General features: G+C 35.2%; 3 protein-coding genes across 4 annotated transcripts; 1 reads left to right on the top strand and 2 right to left on the bottom strand.

The window, feature by feature from the left end:
• Positions 1-255: 255 nt before the first annotated feature.
• Positions 256-6002, top strand: LOC118048033 (potassium channel AKT1). Its single transcript, XM_035057541.2, has 11 exons — positions 256-524; positions 1405-1770; positions 1874-1931; positions 2026-2346; positions 2459-2704; positions 2812-2910; positions 3078-3110; positions 3218-3403; positions 3662-3856; positions 3944-4019; positions 4885-6002. The coding sequence occupies exons 1-11, from the start codon at positions 337-339 to the stop codon at positions 5760-5762; spliced, it is 2646 nt and encodes an 881-aa protein (XP_034913432.1). The 5' UTR covers positions 256-336; the 3' UTR covers positions 5763-6002.
• Positions 6003-9549: 3547 nt separating this feature from the next.
• LOC118048031 (boron transporter 4) lies at positions 9550-14842 on the bottom strand. Of its 2 annotated transcripts, none has more exons than XM_073410044.1 (13): positions 14137-14842; positions 13934-14016; positions 13641-13833; positions 13381-13519; positions 13122-13287; positions 12873-13039; positions 12505-12678; positions 12305-12400; positions 12101-12217; positions 11598-11914; positions 11154-11433; positions 10459-10587; positions 9550-10103 (listed from the first exon to the last, which is right to left on the bottom strand). In XM_073410044.1, exons 1-13 carry the CDS (start codon positions 14241-14243, stop codon positions 10068-10070), a joined length of 2004 nt encoding a protein of 667 aa, XP_073266145.1. In that variant the 5' UTR covers positions 14244-14842; the 3' UTR covers positions 9550-10067. The 2 variants fall into 2 exon arrangements, with proteins under 2 accessions (XP_073266145.1, XP_073266146.1); XM_073410045.1 differs by having other exon boundaries at positions 9552-10103; positions 13641-14016; positions 14137-14245; positions 14330-14842.
• A 145-nt stretch (positions 14843-14987) lies between these two features.
• On the bottom strand, positions 14988-19306 carry LOC118048032 (uncharacterized). The gene is made up of 6 exons (XM_035057540.2): positions 18892-19306; positions 18677-18762; positions 18446-18592; positions 16789-16912; positions 15522-15808; positions 14988-15343 (listed from the first exon to the last, which is right to left on the bottom strand). Exons 1-6 carry the CDS (start codon positions 19103-19105, stop codon positions 15251-15253), a joined length of 951 nt encoding a protein of 316 aa, XP_034913431.1. The 5' UTR covers positions 19106-19306; the 3' UTR covers positions 14988-15250.
• Positions 19307-20048: the final 742 nt, after the last annotated feature.

Raw genomic sequence — 20048 nt, forward strand, 5'->3', positions numbered from 1 at the left:
CATTAAATTAGCTTTTCAATGTAATATAAATACGATGATTATAAAACATGTTTTTAAATGCTTGGTTTGAATAAACATGATAATTAATGATTGATTTTAATGATAATTAATGCAATATAAATAGTAAAGACATTTCCATATAAGCGCAATGTTGACTTGCCATAATCGTATTCTTTAATAACTTGAAAAAAGGAGGCAAAGGGAGGGAATGGAGTATTATAAATTGAGCAGCGGGAAAGACGGCAAAATAATAAAAATAATAACAATATCATAAACAACGAAACGCAAAATCTCTCTCTTTTTCTTTCCTTGTCTCTCTCAGGCAGGAGTGCAGTAATGGACACTCTGCGAAACGGAGGTGTCTTCGGGGTTTCAGTATGTGGGCAAGAGGAGTTAGAGCGGCTGTCAAGGGATGGAAGCCATTACAGTCTCTCAACAGGGATCTTGCCTTCACTTGGTGCAAGAAGTAACCGAAGAGTTAAGCTCAATAGGTTTATTATATCGCCTTATGACCGTCGTTACAGGTGATGCCATATTCCCTGGTTTTCTCTTCTTGGTTTCAAGATTTTGACGAGTTTCTTCTTCTTGTGTGTGTGTCGGTGGTTTTGAATCTCCATTGAAAGCTCTTTCTTTGTTTTCTTTTGGTATCTGGAAAAGTACCATGTTTTGGTTTTACCACTACCTAAGAGAATATAAAATAATTTTGCTCTGCTTAGAATCCCAAGTCAAATCTGGTAAATATTTTCAGTTCGGGGATGGCAATTTGTTGGATCCATCATTCTGGCAACTAAATATCTTTAATTTCTTGCCTTTTCCATGACACTTGTTATCTTTGTGATCTGTGTTTGGGGTGTGGAATTGTATTCTAAAAGTGAGGGATGCTAATATCTAACCTTCAATCCTTTTCATTAGTTAGTTTGCCTTTGTCCTTGAGCCAGAACAAAATCAAAGGTGTTCCTAAAACTGAGAATCTTGTGCTTTGACTTGTGTAGTCTACAACACTCTTCAGGTTTTTTACAACCACTTGCTGTTTTACCCATTTTTAACCACTCTATCTTTTCATGGAAGAATGAGTTTGGAAGCTAATTTAAGTGTTCAACCTTGCAAAAACTAAAATCTAAAACTTTGGAACAATAGTCAACAGTTTGCTGCCAAGTTTTAGTTTTACTTGCCTTTTCAGTTTGTTTAAAATCTCTCAACATTGAAGTGGATTTAGTGCAGAATGGAGCAAAAAGATCCATATAGCCGACCCCAACTAGGTTGGGAGTGAGGCTTGGTTGTTGTTGTTGTTGTATAGTGCAGCAGTATAAATGTCGAGAACTCGTAAACATTCCTAAAGGAAGAAAAACAACTCGTATGCTTGCTAAACAATCAGCCTAAGCCTTAAAATGGTTAACCTTGCAGAATATGGGAGACATTTCTCGTTGTTCTGGTCATCTATACGGCTTGGGTATCACCTTTCGAATTTGGATTTCTCAAACAACCAGAGAGACCACTCTCCATCTGCGATAATGTTGTCAATGGATTCTTCGCTACGGATATTGTTTTAACCTTCTTTTTGGCTTACCTTGATAAAACCACCTACCTACTTGTTGATGATCGCAAGAAGATTGCTTGGAAGTATGCCACTTCCTGGTTGGCTTTGGATATCATATCCACAATCCCCACTGAACTAGCTCGGAAGATCTCCCCTAAACCATTCCAGTCCTATGGCTTCTTCAACATGCTTCGCCTTTGGCGTCTCCGAAGAGTCAGTGCCCTGTTTTCTAGGTAAACAGTTTAACCTCAGCTAGCTAGCTCGCTTTTTAACTCCAAACATAATTAATATCTATCGTTTGTTTTGATGATTCCCTTAAATATTTTCTGTGAACAGATTGGAGAAAGATAGGAACTATAACTATTTCTGGGTCCGGTGTGCTAAACTTATATGTGTAAGTGTTCAAGTTAAGAATGGGATTGACATGAATGAAAATGTATTCTTTCTAGAACTGCTATGATTTATCATGATCTGTATGCTCCCTATAGGTCACTCTTTTTGCCGTACACTCCGCCGGATGCTTCTATTATCTTATTGCTGCACGCTACCATGATCCGCAGAGGACATGGATTGGAGCATCCCTAGGAGAAAATTTCCTAGAGCAGAGTGTATGGAAAAGATACGTGACTTCCATTTACTGGTCTATTACTACTCTAACAACTGTGGGATATGGTGATCTGCATCCCGTGAACACAAGGGAGATGATTTTTGACATCTTCTACATGCTCTTCAACCTTGGATTGACGGCGTACTTAATAGGAAACATGACGAACTTGGTTGTGCACGGGACTAGTCGAACCAGAAGATTTGTGAGTAATTCGTAGTCTTTGATCAGCTCAATAGTCTAATGGATTCCCATATTAAGAATCTGATTTCTGATTATTTATAATCACGACCTTCCTGATAAATCCGAACTCCCAGAGAGATACAATTCAAGCTGCTTCAAGTTTCGCTCAGAGGAACCAGCTGCCTGTTCGCCTACAAGATCAGATGCTTGCACACTTGTGCTTGAAGTTCAGGACAGATTCAGAGGGACTGCAGCAGCAAGAGACTCTTGATTCCCTTCCAAAAGCCATCCGTTCAAGCATTTCACATTATCTTTTCTACTCTCTTGTGGACAAGGTCTACTTGTTTCGAGGGGTTTCCAATGACTTGCTTTTCCAGTTGGTAGGTCACTAAAAGCATCCGTAACCTTTTATTTTTCATCGTTTCTTTTTCTGCTTCTTTTTTGTATATTTATGTAGGATTTTTGTTTCTGTCGTTGAATCCCAAAGGTCTCAGAGATGAAAGCCGAGTATTTTCCTCCCAACGAGGACGTGATCCTGCAGAATGAAGCACCAACAGACTTTTATATACTTGTTACTGGTGCTGTGGTAAAAAACAACTCTTGTGGTTGGATTCAATTGTTTCATACTTTATATTTGTGATTTTGGAGTTAAAGATAGGCTCAATCCGTTGATTTTATTAACAAGTGTAGGATTTTTCATTTAGGCAAATTTGCTATACATGGCCTTCAATAATTGGGTTAATTTTGTTGCAGGATCTACTTGTTATGAAAAATGGAGTTGAACAGGCAAGTCTTATTTCTATCAACACATAGAATGACCCATAAATTTAAACAAAATGAAGTTTCTAGCTGTACTGTTCAACGGTCGCTGAAATTATGATGGATGAAAGCAGGTTGTTGGCGAGGCTAAAACTGGTGATCTTTGCGGTGAAATTGGAGTGCTGTGTTGTAGGCCACAGCTCTTCACAGTGCGAACCAAGAGATTGAGCCAACTACTGCGACTGAACCGTACTGCGTTCTTGAATATTGTCCAGGCCAATGTTGGAGACGGGACCATAATCATGAACAATCTCCTTCAGGTCTGTGAACTCGATATAACCTGGCGACTGTTTTATACATATGTCAAGCATGAATCTTCTTACACATGGAGTTTTGCAAACCCATAATATGTACTGAGCTTCAGAAACTTTCTATAAGACATAAACTATAAAATTGTATCACAATTGCAGTACAGGCTTTCAGGAAGATCAAAACCTTTGGTGTTGAATATAAAAGCTGTAATAATCTTAATTTTACATCAAGCATAATTAGTTTGCTTTCTAATTATGGTGGGGCAGTATTTGAAAGAACTGAAAGACCCAATTATGGAAGGAGTATTGCTGGAGACGGAGAACATGCTAGCTCGTGGTAAAATGGACCTACCTCTCACTATATGCTTTGCAGCACTAAGAGGAGACGACCTTTTGCTGCATCAGTTGTTGAAACGGGGCCTGGATCCAAATGAATCAGACAACAATGGGAGGTCAGCAATGGTATGTAGAGGTTAACTTTGCTTCTTTTCAAACACACAAATTATACTCGATAATGATATGTTATTGCTTTTAATTTATGCTCATTAGCATATAGCAGCCTCCAAAGGAAGTGAGAACTGTGTCCTACTTCTACTGGATCATGGAGCTGATCCTAACTGTCGAGGTATCTTCTATTCTCTTATCATTTACAGGATTTGGGGGAATGTAGATGGAATCGTTTTCCATACCATTATATTTTCTGACAAGTTTTTATCGATCTATAACAGCAGACGCCATGCCTATGCCTGTTTATAGTTGCTTTGCTAGCTTGCAACTGCACGCACACGCACAACTAGTTAATTACATATGAAGTTGAAATCAGTGAAATAGATGGGCGTTACAACTGGAAGCATGCTTGCCAGTCCCCTGTCATGGCTGTTTCTAGATATTATTATATTAATCATTTTCAGGCTAAATCCCAAATTTGTCTCTGCGCATGATGTAGTCTGTCTTGAATATCTTGCAGGGTCAATAATGCAGATGTCTCATTCTTCTATTATAGTTTAAATTAATAATGCAAGATACTCGACAGCCTGCTTGCTAGTGGTAGATAAAAATATTGAATCTTGACGAGTCAAAGCAAATATGTTTATTTACCTTATCCAGACTGGTTCCTTCTTCTTCAGATAGAGGTCCATGCTTGTTTGTATAATTGTTCAGAATAATTAAGGAACAACCATGCAATTCTCTTATAGTCAACTGCCATGACATAAGCTTGCCTTTTGAATCTGGCGGCACATAATTTGTTTAATATTTTCACACGACTCCTAGAATTTGTCTTGGGTGCCTAAATGCTTTGTGCTTGATTGTTTTCATTTTTATGAGTAGAGAGAACAAGTATTAATCTTTCTGGTGAGCATCAGAGCATTAAACTATGAAGAAGTTTACTTTAGGGGGATCTATTATTACACAATCTGATTTCCTCGTCAAACCTTGATCAGTCTGAAGGATTTCTAAAGAGTGATTTAATTATTTGGAGGTGCATGCAGACTCGGATGGAAATGTACCACTATGGGAGGCAATGCTGGGAGGCCATGAAGCAGTGGCCAAACTACTGATACAAAACGGTGCAAGCATACATCATGGAGACGTCGGCCATTTTGCATGCACTGCTGCTGAGAAAAACAACTTGAACTTGCTCAATGAAATTGTTCGATATGGAGGGGAGGTGACAGGTCCAAGGACCAATGGCATCACTGCTCTGCATGTAGCAGTCTGTGAAGACAACGCTGAAATAATGAGATTCCTCTTGGATCAAGGTGCTGATATTGACAAACCAGATGATGTCCATGGTTGGACTCCAAGGGGTCTAGCTGACCAACAAGGACATGAAGAAATAAGATTCATTTTCCAAACTCGTAAAGAGGCTAAAACGCAATCCTTTGTTGCTATTCCTGAGAAGCAGGAATATGGAATTCGATTTCTTGGGAGGTTCACAAGTGAACCAACTATTCGGCCTTCGTCTCAAGAGGGTTCATTGCCAGCCACAGATGCATCATGGAGTCGAACCCGTCCGAGGCGCAGGACTAACAATTTTCACAACTCACTCTTCGGGATGATGTCAGCTGCCCACAGAGGGGAGAAAGACTTGCTGTTCCCAATCAGCCATACTAGCAGTCATGGAGCTAGTCCTGCTAGAGTAACAATTAGTTGCCCAGAAAAGGAAGAAGTTGCAGGAAAGCTTGTTCTACTTCCAAATAGCTTCCAGGCATTGCTTCAGATTGGCGCTAAAAAATTCGACATCTCACCTGCCAAAGTAATGAGCAGGGATAAAGCTGAAATTGATGACATTGAGGTGATTAGAGATGGTGATCATCTCGTATTTGCCACTGATGGAATGCAAGACACTAACAACAAAGACTCATAATTTTTATTTATTCATTGCGCCAACAAACGTCTTGTCCAATTTTTTTGTTTATTTTCGATTTTTTAGCACCCCCATGCAATTTCATATGCCTTGGTGTTGGATTTCAGGTGCAGTGGATCCAAAGATGGATGATGCTGCCCCTCTCCTCTATCTTCGCTTGTTCAAAACTAAAAAGAAGCTGTATAAATAATAATAGTAGTAGTAATAACAACAACTGTCATTATTACTCAACTTGTTTTTTTTTATAAGAAGCGTCTTTGTCATTCTACGTGTTTATGAGAAAGCAAACCCTAATCCTGAAGACCCAGCAATAGCGTGTAACGTTAGCGAAGCAGTATGCAATGCATTATTAATTCCCAGCTATACTGTGTGTGTGTGTGGATCTGCCGCTTTCAAGGGGAGTTCCTTTTACAGACGTTACTGACAGCTACAACTTACAACCTCTCCCCATATCCTGTGAAACAAATAACAGAGAGAGAGGCATTGTCAATTATATATGGTTTTAAAACTATGGTGCTAGCTCCTATTAAAAAAATATATCTTAGTGACTGAGATAAATAAGAGATATATGGATGTTTTTGAGATTATGATTGCGGTTATTTTAAAAATGTTTTTTTTTTATTTAAAAATGCACTAACATATTTTTTTAAAAATTATTTTTGATATTAATGCGTCAAAATAATCCTAAAACACTAAAAAAAAATATTAATTCTAAATAATAAAAAATTCATAATTTTTTGGAACTCGGGTTGGACCATGTTCCTAAATGGTCAAATAATAATAGAAAAATCAATCATTATATATATAAAAAATCAAAACAACTATAATTGAACTTTAATAACAATACCAAAGATTTTTTCTAGATTTTTTTAAAAAAATACATATAAAAAATTTGGATCTCCCTCGTAACATAGTATATATAGGTAAACAAACTATTAAAATAAAAACACTAATAGAGAAGGAGAACTTAGTGTAGCCTAAGAGATATTTCACTATTTATTGGAATATTAGTAAATTGATAAAAAGGTACTTGGCTCAAAAAAACAAAAATTGATTTTACTAGATATTAAGGATAAATGTATCTTTCACAATGACACAATTATCTTGTACAAATTATGTGGGGTTAAATTAATTATTTTAATTTTTATTCAACAATAAAATTATTAATTTAACCCTAAAATAAAAAAAAAATAATACCTATTACTAAATAGCATTTTGATTTTAACTTTTTTCAAAATGGTGTAATTACTTTAACACCTTAAGGGCAAAAAAATCAAAATAACTCTATCACAAAGGATTTTTTGTTATTTTACATTGGTTTTACTGTAGATTTGGAAGTTGGTCAGAGGTATTTTGATAATTTACATATATTAAATATTATTAAAAAAACATATAGGCGCATGCATTTCACTAACCGACGAGTTGAAGACGCTCATTGTGGCTACGCGTGTGGGGTTGTTCGACAATCAAACACTACCTTCCAATAGAGTATTTAAAATAACATGGCTCTTCTAACATGATGGGACAGCACATGCCCCGAACACACCTCAAGTTTAGTATAGCCAACCATTTTTTTTCCTTTCTCTCTCTTCTTGGTTTCAACGGCAAACCCTTTAAAATTTTAGACTAGCTCCTTCAATATTTTTTCCTTTGTATTTGATCTTTGTCCTTTTTATTACTATTTATTTATTTTGAATAAGCCATGAAATTAAAAATGTTTTTTAATCTCACCCGCTTTTATTTATATTTGATACCTCTTTTTTTTATTAATATTTTTTTTAATAACCTAAAAAAATTACATTTTTTTTTAATTTCACCCCCTTTTATTTTTTTTATCTTTCAAATTTGATCTTCATTCTTTTGATTGCTATTTATTTTGTTTGGAGTCATTTTTTAGGTTTTGTTTTTTATAATTTCATCCTTAATGAGTTTTTTTTCTATTAAATTTCATCATTATTCTTTTTATTGATATTTTTTTTTTCCTTTGACAAGTTTTCTAAATTGATATTTATTTCACTATTTCATCATTCAAAATTAAACTTTTTGATTGAACTCGATTAAAAAATTTCACGGGTTGCAAGTTTTAGATATTAGAACAGGTTTAGAAGCTTTATTGGGGTTGACTTGGTTTTTTTACCCCTTTTTAAAGCTTTTTTTTTTCTTTTTTTTAGATGTTTTCTTTTTTATTTTTTAAGGTTTTTCTTTTATGGGATTAGTCTCAAAATCATAACCAGAGTTATCGGTTTCAAATGTTAATGTGGGTTGACTTTTTTTTTTTCTTTTTTAAATTGATTTATTTTAATTTCATAATTTAACATTTAATTTATTTTAAAAAAAATTCATACCTTTTGTTTCTTTCCTTTCTTTTGGATTATCCTGATCATATGTCAATGGTTGAGGGATTTGTAGGTTAACTTAGGTTAACTCAAAATGTTTTTGTTGTTATGGGGTTAGTCTTAGGTTAATAACCAAAGTTTATGGTTCCAAAGGTTAACATGGTTTGATATTTTTTTTCTTGTTTTTAAATTGAATTGAATTATTTCAATTTCATCCTTTAAAATTTGATTTATTGGAAATTAGTCTTCCTATTTTTTTTTCATTTCCTTTATATTAGGTTATCACAATAATTTTTAGGTCTTTTTTTGACAATTTTATCCTCCATTAGTTTTTTATCTATCAAATATGTTCCTCATTCTTTGTATTGTTATATTTTTTTCCTTTGACAAGTTTTTTAATTTTTTTTTCATGATTTCATCATTTAAAATTAAAATGGTTGAGAATTAAGTTTCTTGATTGAACCTAATTTAAAGATTTCATGATTTCCATGGTCACAAGGTTTGCAAGCTAACCCAAGTAAACTCATATTTTTTCCATTGGTTTTTTAAATTAAATTTATTTTTTTTATTTTTATTCTTCAACATTGAGTTGTTCAATAATTAAGTTTTATGATTTTACTTAATTTTCTTTCAAACACAATTACTTTGGTATCACGATCGGGTCAAAGATTTTGCATCTTGACCCAGGTGGGCTAATTATACTTTTTTTCTAAAGTTTTTTCTTTCAACATTTTATTTGCTAGAGATCGAGCTTCATTTTTTTTTTTTTTATGGAGTTATCATGTTCTCACTTGATATATTATGAATTGGTCTTCAAACCTTTTTTCCTGTGTTTTTCTCTATGATATTATTTTAATCTTATATCCATAATCGCGAAATTTGCAAGTTAAGCTTGTTTAAATGGGGGCTTTTTTGTTGTTGTTGTTTTTTTTAATATTTTTCATATTCTTCTTTAACACTGAGTTGTTTTATAATTTGAGTTGGTTCTCATTGAGTTCTTTTTATTTTATTTTTTTTGTTTATTTATTATTGTTGTATTTTTAAAATCATATAATCTAAATTACTAATTAAACCAATGACTCAAATCTTTTTTTTTCCAAAGCATTCTTTTTTTAAGTTGAAAAATTCTTTGCATATCCCCGAGCCACAAATCTAATTATCTCAAATGCATAGCTAAAGAATCTCTCTCTCTCTCTCTCTCTCTCTCTCTCTATATATATATATATATATATATATATATATATATATATATATATATAAACAGTAACAACCCCACAATTGCCAATTGGGCCAACTTCTAAATGGGTCAAATGGGCTAATAATTCTGCCCACGACCTAAAATTCTAGGATAGAGAGGATACATGTTACCCTTACCAAATTTCAGTCGTCGTGATAAATGAATATGAATATGAAGCTTCGAATTCTATTCTTCTGCCTCGAAAACAGCTAATCCTGCCAAGGAATGACTGCCAGCAGAATGCATATCTCTTTATTGTTGAATCTAAAATAAGCTTCCAGAAACCGTATCATTTTTAATTATCTGCGGTTGTGAGAATCGCAGCGAGGCTTTGCTTCTTGAAGACCAAATTAAGGCGAGAAAAGTATTTTTGTACAATTCTTTCTTAAGCTAGAGCTAGATGATAATATTTGTAGGTTTTCCTGACCGTCGATGAATTTATTCATAAACTGTGGATCAGCAAATTTACAAGTATAATAATCCATATGACTTGGATCACTATAACCAAATTGATTAGAGAGGCTTAAATCATTGAGCTGCTGCTCTACTTGTTCTCTCTCTCTCTTAAAGGTAGAATTCTTTTTAAGACTGTAAAATAATTATTTTAGAGATTGCACAGATCAAATCCAGTTGCATTAACACGCTACGGGAGCAGATCAAAGAAGCATGTTTCTTCACAAACCGTCTCCAGGTGAACTTGATCCCTTACAAAAGAGCTGCTTTTCATAATCTTCAAAGACCGCCTTCCGAATCCTCGCCAGGATGCACCTGCAAAAGCCAAAAACACTTTCTCAGTCTTTAACAATCAACACATTGTCTACAGTGCTCGTGCAACATTTCATATTTCATAGAGAAAGTTGGAGATAACTATACTTTCAGGAGACTGTTTACATGGGCAATGCTTTGTTACTGTTTTTAGACAATTCTTTTCTGATCAATGTACTTCTAGTTGATTTCTTATGGGCAGAAAACCCATGTTCATGTAAACGCAGATATCTATCTTGTCTTTCAACTTGTAGAAAATCCTGTTCTTTCTAGAAATGTTTAAAATTTTTCTAATCAGATCGACACTGCACTACAGTTTATCTTAAATAGTGCTGTGCTGCATTTTGAATGGTCTCACCTGAAAAATCTTATCATCACCGAAGCTTTTCGATATAAGCTTCAACTCTCCTCTCCTGGTGCTCAGCTCGTCCAGTATCTCAGAATCACATAAACTTAAATCTATACCATCAACCGAACCATTTCGTTCCTGCAAATGTGGACATCACAGGTGGTTCTTTGTAACTCAGAAATTGACCTCAATAAATATTCCCAAAGATTCAAGTTCAGAATTCCTCTAAAATATTGCTGCAACATAAAGTGCTGGTATGAAGTCTACTACTAAGCAGTGAGTTAGAGTTACGTTCAGAAGCAGAGATAACGGACAGATATGGTTCTGTTTACTGAAATCATTGTTAAAACATAATATACTATTAAGCTTATTTTGTGCATGTTGACAAGATTTTTAAAATACCACGTTTCAATTTGTTTCAATCTTTGTAAAATCAATTTTATAGTGCTGAAGAATTCAGGGAAAAGAATATGAAACGATTCAAGGTTTCAAAGTATTTGAACTTGCAAAAAAGAATAATAATGTGAGTTAACAAGGATCATCACCAAAACAATATACGCTAACAATAATATTTGCAATTAAAAAACTAAGCAAGAAGGTAACTTAAATCTAAATATTTCCACAAGATAATGAATTCCAGGAATTAACTACAGGTGGAAATTAGACTTGTGCAATTCACTCATTAAGACAGTGAGCCCACATACCTTGAATGAGACTGCACCACTGCGTCTTGGAGCTCCCTCGATTTCCTCATACTCAGCCGCATCCAGCTCATGAAGGTAAAATGGGTGGAACAGCTTAGGAAGGATATGCTGACGTATGCTTATAAGTAGGAAGAATGGCAAGGGGAACAATATCCCAGCAACCGGTATCCATGTCACTCCAAAACAAATCAGAAGGTATGCTAATTGGAAAAGCGTAAACATTGAAATATGCCTAAAGGGCACATTCTCTACAAATGAAGCATGGGGAGCTTCCAATATCCTGCTCGAAGAAGATTCAAAATGAAAGGATATTAGCATGTGAAATTACATCTAATGCCTATTTTATTTGCCTAACCAATGTTTTCATGAGTTCCATGAATGCACAAGCAACATACCAAACAATTAAGGACCTCACAGGAAAGAGTTTATAAAAGTGCAACTTACTTATGACATCGACTAGGGGTAACGAAAAGCAGCAAGATTCTTTCCCAGAATTGGTTCCCAGGGAGGCTGTCAATGGCCATGTAAGCAAAATATCCCCATAGCACTGATGTTGGTATCTTCTTTATTATGGGCATGGCAAGCAATGATGCTCCCACGAGAAGTGATTGCAAAAGGTTGCTAAACCTTTGCTCATTAACTTGAACCGGCAAGTGAGCATCAATATGTTTTTCAGGATCGAAGTTACCATATGCAATGCCTCCATCATCATCTTTCATAGCCGTATCCTTCAAGTCCTTCAACTCATTAGCTGCTGAAGGCTGCAACAGAATGATGCCATTATCAAGGGCTAAAAAAATTTTGAAGCAAATTTTAACCATGTTCTTACTTCTGCATACTAAACTAAAGCCATGATAAGAACTGACTGCCAAAAAAGATGAGATTACAGAAGTTTGCCCCAGGAACCAGTGATACAGATGCCCTTTTTACATAAGTTGTGAAGTTACCAGTGGAGTTCTGTTGATTTCTATAAACACAGCCTGCATCTCGCCATAGATTTCTGAGTTGCTGGCATTTTGCTTCATGCATTCCTTGGCACCTTTTACCATCTTCTTTCTTATCAACTGAATTCGTATTCCAAAATAATGAGACTGAAACTGTTAAAAAAAATCATTTTGTCATAGGAGATAGCACAAACTTGCCCAACCAACCTGTTTACTGAGCACAGCCAGACTTTTCGTGTGCATAGGAGATTGTGGGAGTACTCCATTGGATGGAGGGAGTCCAATCAATCCACAGAACAGAGTCTGGATAGTTCAATGAAAGAAACGTTTAAAACCTGATGAATTCACCTAGGAGATGAGGGGAGTTGCATACATGTTGAGAAGGCAAAGGAATTTAGGTTATATACCAAAACCCCGAGGACTAAAATGTCATAATGGTAAGCAGATGGTTTCCTGAGATTGAAGTTCTTCTGTTGTGCCATTTGTGAAGCGACACTATGATCGAAAAAATAAAGACCAGCGACCATAACAGCGGGTATGAAGGCAGCAAATAGGTATGCTGGTGGGACCTTAGCCATATCCTGAAATTTAAACGAGGATAGTGTATTGTAAGTTGAGAAAATTATATTTATTGATTAATTAATATGAAAAGAAATACAGTTTATACCAATGTAAAAGTGACACAAACATTTGCATTCCAAAACAAAAGGTAGAAAATAGCCTCCTGGACAAGCGATTCAAAAGGGTTTCAAAGTAAACATCTACATAACGTTACCTTGATTACAGTCCAATGCTCCAAGGATGCAGTGTCCCAAGGAAGAGGGCTTTCAAGTCTCCTAGGAACACCAGAAGGAAGTTTCCCCGGTACACCAAATGACAATGCTGCCCATACTAATACCATTAAAGGAACTCCATAGTCCGCAATGAGAGTCCGAAACCATCCTGCATTGGTGATGAAAATTAGATTTTTGTAGATGACAGTCATGATGTTCTTATTGAATGAATCACAAGTCTTTTCACGAACCAGTGCCGTACTGCCATGATCTTGCCCCTCGGCTTTTTAAAGCAGTATATAGTAAGCCAAAGGTGAATATAACACCTAGCAGCCCATTTGTATACAACCACTGAAAATTATATTTTTCTAAATTTGGGTCTTCATGTTCAGGGATTCTGAATTCTCCTAATATACCCTGCAATTGAAACAACAATTTTATGAAAAGATGAAGCAGTACTTGTGCTGTTTCTGTATACATTTCGTTTAAAATTCCTGATCGAGAAGATACCTTCACAGCTTGTTGAATGAAAAGAACTGCAATCAACATGCCAAAAAGTTCCCCGGCAACCCTTGTAAATCTATTGATAATTGTGCAAGCATTGAATATCGCGAGAAGAAAGAGCAGGAGAGCTGTCCAGACACACACCCTACACAAATTCAATTTAATTTATATGTTGTGTACGTACTATAGAAATATGTAATTTGAATTGTTTATGTTCATACACACACACAAACACACAGGAACAGCAAGAGGTTGGATTTTGTTACCATCCAACCCAAGCCAAGTACAGCTCTTTCCCAATCGCATTGTTTCCTTTTGCGAAACTGTATAAATAACTATACATTATTACAGTGGGCTCTGCAACTCCTAAGATCAACAAAGGCTGGCCACCAAACAACGAGTGTATGATACCACATATAGCAGTAGAAGCCAGCGTGTCAACGGTGCTCAAGCTTCCCTCTGAAGAGAGAAATCAAACAAGATCATTCGGGAAATTGTGTGTGTGTGACAAGTAGAGACGTAACACACAGATAAATACTTCTTTGAAGTACGTAAGAACCTGTTTCTTTGCTAAGTTGCTCGCCAAAAGCGATAACAGGAAGAGCAGAAGCAAAGAATATATAAGTTGTTGGAGCCAATATCCTGACATAAACATTCAAATATCGAAACAATCAAAACCAATATTTGTAGGGGGAGAAAAAGAGGCAAATAAAAGAAAGGAAGTTTAAATTGTCAAAATGATCATGTCCGTAACGTATGTACCTGGGACCGGAACACAATGCATTGCTCCAATCTTGGTTGTAGCATGCTTTTCTATTTTTGAAGTCTTCAACGATGCCTTTGAATGGGGAATTGAACAAGTTCTTCATTGCTAGGTTAAAAAACAACTCTTATTAATTCATGCATGAAACTATTTAATTCCAGAAAACCACCCATGTTGTTCTATCACACGTACCTACAGGCTTGAAAAATGGACGCAATGAGCATCAAAGCCCAGGCGTGATTGATGATGTGTGGAGAAATCAATTGCTAAGAACACCTAGCCACCTAACCGGAAATGAAAGCGGATGACACTTCTTATAGTCTAAGAATTAAGAGAGAAACGGTTTCAAACTAATATTCCAACCCTGCCAGTGGTTTACCGTTGGACAGCAATACATACCCTTTTTGATGAATTAATAGCTGCTAGCGTGCTGATTTCTTCTGTCATTTGATAAAAATAAAAATTGTGTTTTTCTTTCCTGAACACAGCTGTCGTACAAGATTCAAAAGGAGTTGTATAAATCACCCACTAAAATGCCCGTGATGCAGCATCGGACGAATGTGAGAGATGATGATGCCCTTTAAAACTCGTTATAAGATACCTTTATTGTCAAACTATATGAAAAATAAATGAATTCTGTCAATTACAATTTACAACGGAATTACCAACTTCACAAGTGCCGGCCGGCAGCTCTGTTCTGTCCCATAATGTGGACTCCCCAGCTGCTCCATCAAAAACCCTTCTTTTTTCATTATTTTTTTACTCCTCACAAGGATCGGATAAATGCAGGCAATCCAGATCGATCCTGTTGACTGAACTAGCAAATTTAAATGACAAGGCCATTTGCATATTTGAAATACAAGTGAATTAATCCTTTCAGGAATCCATGCATATTAATATAACACAAAGAGTAGTGAAATTCAGGTCAGTCAATTGTTTTGACAATGAGAGCACAAATGTCTCTTTCCTTTGCTCTGATCAACTTTTAGGGAACAAAGACATATTACATAATTTACTTCTTTTTTTCTTCTTTCCAAATACACAAAGTAGCAAGTAACTACTAATTAATTAAGACTCATTCCAACATGTCTTGTACAAATCCTCTACTCATCATTATAAAAGCTTTAGTATTTTCAGACATTCTTCATGTTCAGAATCCAATTTCGCTGGAGTGTAAGAGCCATGTAGATCCTCCACTATGTACTCCTACAAAATTTTAGAGTAGTTGAGTATTTCTGAATTCTAGACTGCAAATAAATAAACCCCTAAAAAAAGAAGAAGAAGAAGAAAGCTAAGTCCTGTTAAGATCTCACCACACTTGGTTCAGACAACAAATGTATAGCAGGAATGGAATAAAAATAAACAACAAGGATTCAGAGCTTACCTTTGTAAGCTCCCTCTTAGTGAGGATGTGGTAGTGTCTCTGCCAAATTTTTTGAACGGCCATGGTGGCAGCAAGGAAGCCATAAGCAATTCCAAGAATGGCAAAGATGATGACAAAAACTACAACCAGTGCAAAGCACGCCTCCATGGAAGCAGGGAAACAGTCCAAAATTCCCCATCCATAACAGCAGTTCTGGCAGCCAGTCATCCTAGGATCATTACTATTGAAGGAGGAACAATGTAGTATGAGGCCAAAAAACCCAAGAAGCACAAAGAAAGCCAGTACTCCTGTTACAATTCATTTACACAAAGCACAGACAACAATAGTTTAGCAGTAGCCAGAATCCTGCGCTGAACTGGATGTTAAGGGAAAAGGGTAAAAATAAGTGATGTCTTCTGCTTTGCCTTGCAACATACAGAAAAACAGCAAATAACACTGCACCACCAATAAACCAGTGAGACAAAACAATCACAAAATTTACACAATATTGACTACTTTAGGTGGTTGTTTGCCAAGGATCAGCATGCCATTCTGAAATCAGCAACTAAAGCACAACCAAATACAGAATTAGAAAACAACATGTGAACCTAGTGCCAAAACCATCAGTTGCACCCCTCTCCCTCTCCTTTTTTGATAAATCAAAGGTCAACATATTAAGGAGGCAAAGGCAGGCAAAAGCTTACAAATAAGTTACAAAGTAATAGCTAGCACTGAAAGAAAGCAACAAATGCCCGACAAACCAAGGCCAAACCCAGAAGAAACCAAACAGCTGGGCTACCTAAAAACCAAATACCAGATAAAGATTAAACTCATAGCAGATGAAATCAAAAACAGCCACCAAGCAAGCAAAAGCAAAAACTAACACATCAACCAAAAAGATATAACCTTAGCAACAAAGAGGATGCCACAACAGCAGATGCATCAAAAAAGCAGCTCAGAGCACTCAGACGTTTAAAAACCAGAATCAAATTTCAGCAGCAAGAGCAATCACAGACTTCTCAACTCCAAGAGTATATTTCTACTCATACAATCTGTCCTCCCAGCAATATTTCATTTTGTAACCTTGGATATAAAATAAAATATAAATGCTTTCAAATTACAGAAATTGATAGATGCTGCTAAAAAGCATTTTAATTCAATACATGACAGGACTAGAGATTCAGATTAGAAATTTGATCCGAGCAATAAGTCAGCGGAACTATGCTTCAGCCCCTGAAGTAGCTGGAATTAATTACAAGTTGAATAATGAAAAAACCATGATCATTACCTATGCAATAATAAAATGGTATGGGATGCTTGGACAATATACGATCCCATCCATCACTGAATGAATTCCTAAAGGTCCCATCTTTGTCCATAAGGTATGCAAAACCACCTATTGCTGCGATGACCTGAAAGATAGATTTTCTCAGGAATAGAAAAGGAACATATAGGTTTTCATTTGGTAGATAGATGAAGCAGCCTAGTGATTTAAGCAAGAGCAGATTGTAATTTCAGTAAAATTCCTGCAAAGAGGATATTTGCTAGCTATTTAGGAATAATTAGAAACATTTAATTTCTTATTGAGCTTTTCCTTTACTAGTCAAATAGGAATATTTGTGTTTCTTATTTAAGAATCCAAGTCTAAATAGAAATAGCCATAACCCAAGCACATAAATATGCTTGTAGCATTTTAATCAGATTATGACAGATTTATATATTAAATGAAGTGAAGCTTTTTGCTAAATCATGTGAGAGTTTGCTAAATTATGTGAGAGTGCAAGGCTTTCAATCTAGGAGGGAGTACTAAAACTTTTAGCGCGAGGCTAGAAGTTTATTTCTGTTTTTTTCCAATTTCTTTACTTTCAGATCTGTTTTTCAATGTGCCTAAGAACTTGAGATGCTTGACTCAGATTCTGCTGGTTAAAGCCCTAAATTCTACAAACCTAACCTAATAAACACCCAATTACAAATGTTACCCTAGATTTGTCCTGCATCAGCCGAGCCTATTTCTCCACTACATTCTCACATCATGGGAGATCCCATAGAAGCATCTTAACAGAGTATGAGCAGGATAAGTTAATGCATGAGATTTCATGGTTTATTGATGCTCTAGCAACTCATGGAAAATCCGCAAATGAAGGAAACAACACAAAGACAGACAACTATGCAGCCTGATTTGAGTAAACAGCAAATTCAAAAAGTGGAGCAACGAAGGTCCCAATCATGTTTGCAGCAAGAACAACCAACTACAAACTGTCCCCTAGAACTTGTCCTGCATCCAGAAAAAGCAAAGACAACAAGTAGAAAATCCTAACCCATAAGTGTCAAAGGTAGATTAACAACGACATGGGTCAATACAAGAACAAGAAAAACTAGTGCATAATGTAGAAAAAGCTACACAGGAACCCATTTTGCAAAAACTACAACTTGAAGCTTACAAACAGCCACATAAGGTCAAGAGCAATCTGAAGAAGCAGAAACAAGAACACAAAATGCTGGAAGCTTAGAAAAGTTAAATCAGCAACTGGAAACTGAAAATCAGAGGATTGAAAAGGCAAATCAACATGCTTATGATAACCACAAAGAAAGTTGCAGACAAGTTCTTATCAATTATTTTGTCATTCCAGACAAGTTTTCCAGCATAATGGAAAAGTACATTAAGATGTCATCATCACTGCTTATGATAACCATAAAGGAAAAGTTGTACAAATCAAGTGATTCCTATGCAATGATGTGGAAGCAACGCAAGACCTCGAAAACATTTGTAGTTTGGAAATACATGGGCTTCGAACATAAAGTTAAAAAAGGAAAAATTACCTTGACCCTTCCAATATATATATGAAGAAAATAGGCTTGAGATTGCAGAAAGTAGTGTTATAGTGCATTAATAGGAATAGGATGTAAGTATTTTAGCCAACAAAAAGGAAAGTAAGATTACTCACAGTTTGCACAGCCAAAAATACAATGACAACATCCCTTGTAACAAAAAGTCTGAATTTCATTTTGCGCCAAGAGTTGTCCTCGAACAAAGCAACTCGGAGATGAAATTGAGCTTTACAAGTTGTACAATGAGAGAAAGCAAATCCTTCCTATTTAGATTAGATTTCCATTCAGAAAAAAATTGTATTATAAATCCAAAACCCGAAAACACACACGTACCGCTATTACTTTACCTTAACTGAGCGCCAATGATCAAGGCATGAACGATGAACAAACTGCTGGGTACCTTTGCACATGCATGGAGATATCAATTCATCACCTAGAAAAATAATTAAAAATTAAGAATTTCATCACCTATAAAAATAATACAAAATTAAAAATCAAACAAACAACAAACATGACTCGTGAACTTCATTTAAAAAAAAAAAAAAAAGTCTTGAAATGTTACCTGCTTCGCAATCGGTTTCGAGACAGATACGACAGCAAGGAACAGAACCGTTTTCAATATTATCATCGTTAAGAATACTAATTTCTTGAATGGAACTTGGTTCGCTATCAGCCTGGTTCGGTAGCAGAGGATCAGAATCACTGTGACTCTCTGGGCTCCTCCCCAATTCTATTTGCTGCACTTCAGGCCCTTCCATTGACTCAAACCCTAGCATTGATCTGACCTACCCCAGATTCATATATTGAAACATAATAACAACACTAAATTGATTGAAACGTTTCAAATGTATTTTTTTTTTCCTTCTCGTCTTTTTTAGGTGTTTTCAGAACTGTAGTGTTCCCCAAAGAAGTCTAGTAAACTGGCCCCCCCCTCAAGTATCTATGCATCTTGTCAATTAGCCCCCCTAAACACGGGCAAGATCAGAGTTGAGGTGATTTTAAATAAATATTATCTGTTTATTTTTTCCTATACTATCATATATTTATTGTCAATATATTTTTAGTTTATTTCTCTAGTTTTAATCTAAAAAATGAGACAAAATAAGAAGAAAAAAATATCTTAATTAATTCTTTCTATGAGTTATTTGTAAGAAAAATAAAGTGTATGGATAAATTAAAATAAAGAGTCTATAAATGTACAAAAGTTCTTAACGTCAGAATTATAAATGTATTTATCCTCGTCCATGATTATTTTTTCTTAGAAGCATGCATCATTGTCCAGCTAACTCAGAACATATGTCTCTATTATAATTTATTTATTTTTATTTTTTAATAAAAAAATCCAAAAAAATACATTTCTAGAAATATTTGCTATTTTTTAGTTTTTAACATTTTTAACATACCAGGGAGTTTTGAGTAAAAAAACCAAGTCAAGAAATCAAAAACATAAAAGACAAAAAAAAAATACAAAGAAGTCAAATTGGAGAAAAAGAAATAGGGAGATAGAAACAAAAAAAAAAAAAATACATCTTATTTTCCGCTATCAAAGGCCTTGTTTGACTTTACAATCTAACTGTTTTTTTAAATTTAGTTTCGAATGAATTTTTTTTATTTTTTTATCATTTTAATTTATTGATATCAAGAATGAATTTTAAAAAAAATAAAATATTTTGATGTATTTATAAGTGAAAAATACTTTTAAAAATACATGCAGTGAAA

This window comes from Populus alba, chromosome 6 (genome assembly GCF_005239225.2).
Source record: "Populus alba chromosome 6, ASM523922v2, whole genome shotgun sequence".
Lineage (NCBI taxonomy): Eukaryota > Viridiplantae > Streptophyta > Magnoliopsida > Malpighiales > Salicaceae > Populus > Populus alba.

Bases quoted from the DNA above. Each gene is read 5' to 3' on its own strand.
- LOC118048032 (XM_035057540.2), bottom strand. From the start codon at position 19,105: ATGCTAGGGTTTGAGTCAATGGAAGGGCCTGAAGTGCAGCAAATAGAA. The intron at 18,763-18,891 runs GTAACATTTCAA...TTATTTTTCTAG, and splicing joins CGAAACCGATTGCGAAGCAG to GTGATGAATTGATATCTCCA. The intron at 15,344-15,521 runs GTAAGCTCTGAA...AAAATTTTGTAG, and splicing joins CTAAGAGGGAGCTTACAAAG to GAGTACATAGTGGAGGATCT.
- LOC118048033 (XM_035057541.2), top strand. From the start codon at position 337: ATGGACACTCTGCGAAACGGAGGTGTCTTCGGGGTTTCAGTATGTGGG. The intron at 3,404-3,661 runs GTCTGTGAACTC...ATGGTGGGGCAG, and splicing joins TCATGAACAATCTCCTTCAG to TATTTGAAAGAACTGAAAGA. The intron at 4,020-4,884 runs GTATCTTCTATT...AGGTGCATGCAG, and splicing joins AGCTGATCCTAACTGTCGAG to ACTCGGATGGAAATGTACCA.
- LOC118048031 (XM_073410044.1), bottom strand. From the start codon at position 14,243: ATGAAGAACTTGTTCAATTCCCCATTCAAAGGCATCGTTGAAGACTTC. The intron at 14,017-14,136 runs GTACATACGTTA...TGTTTATGTCAG, and splicing joins GCATTGTGTTCCGGTCCCAG to GATATTGGCTCCAACAACTT. The intron at 13,040-13,121 runs GTTCGTGAAAAG...TCACCAATGCAG, and splicing joins ATCATGGCAGTACGGCACTG to GATGGTTTCGGACTCTCATT.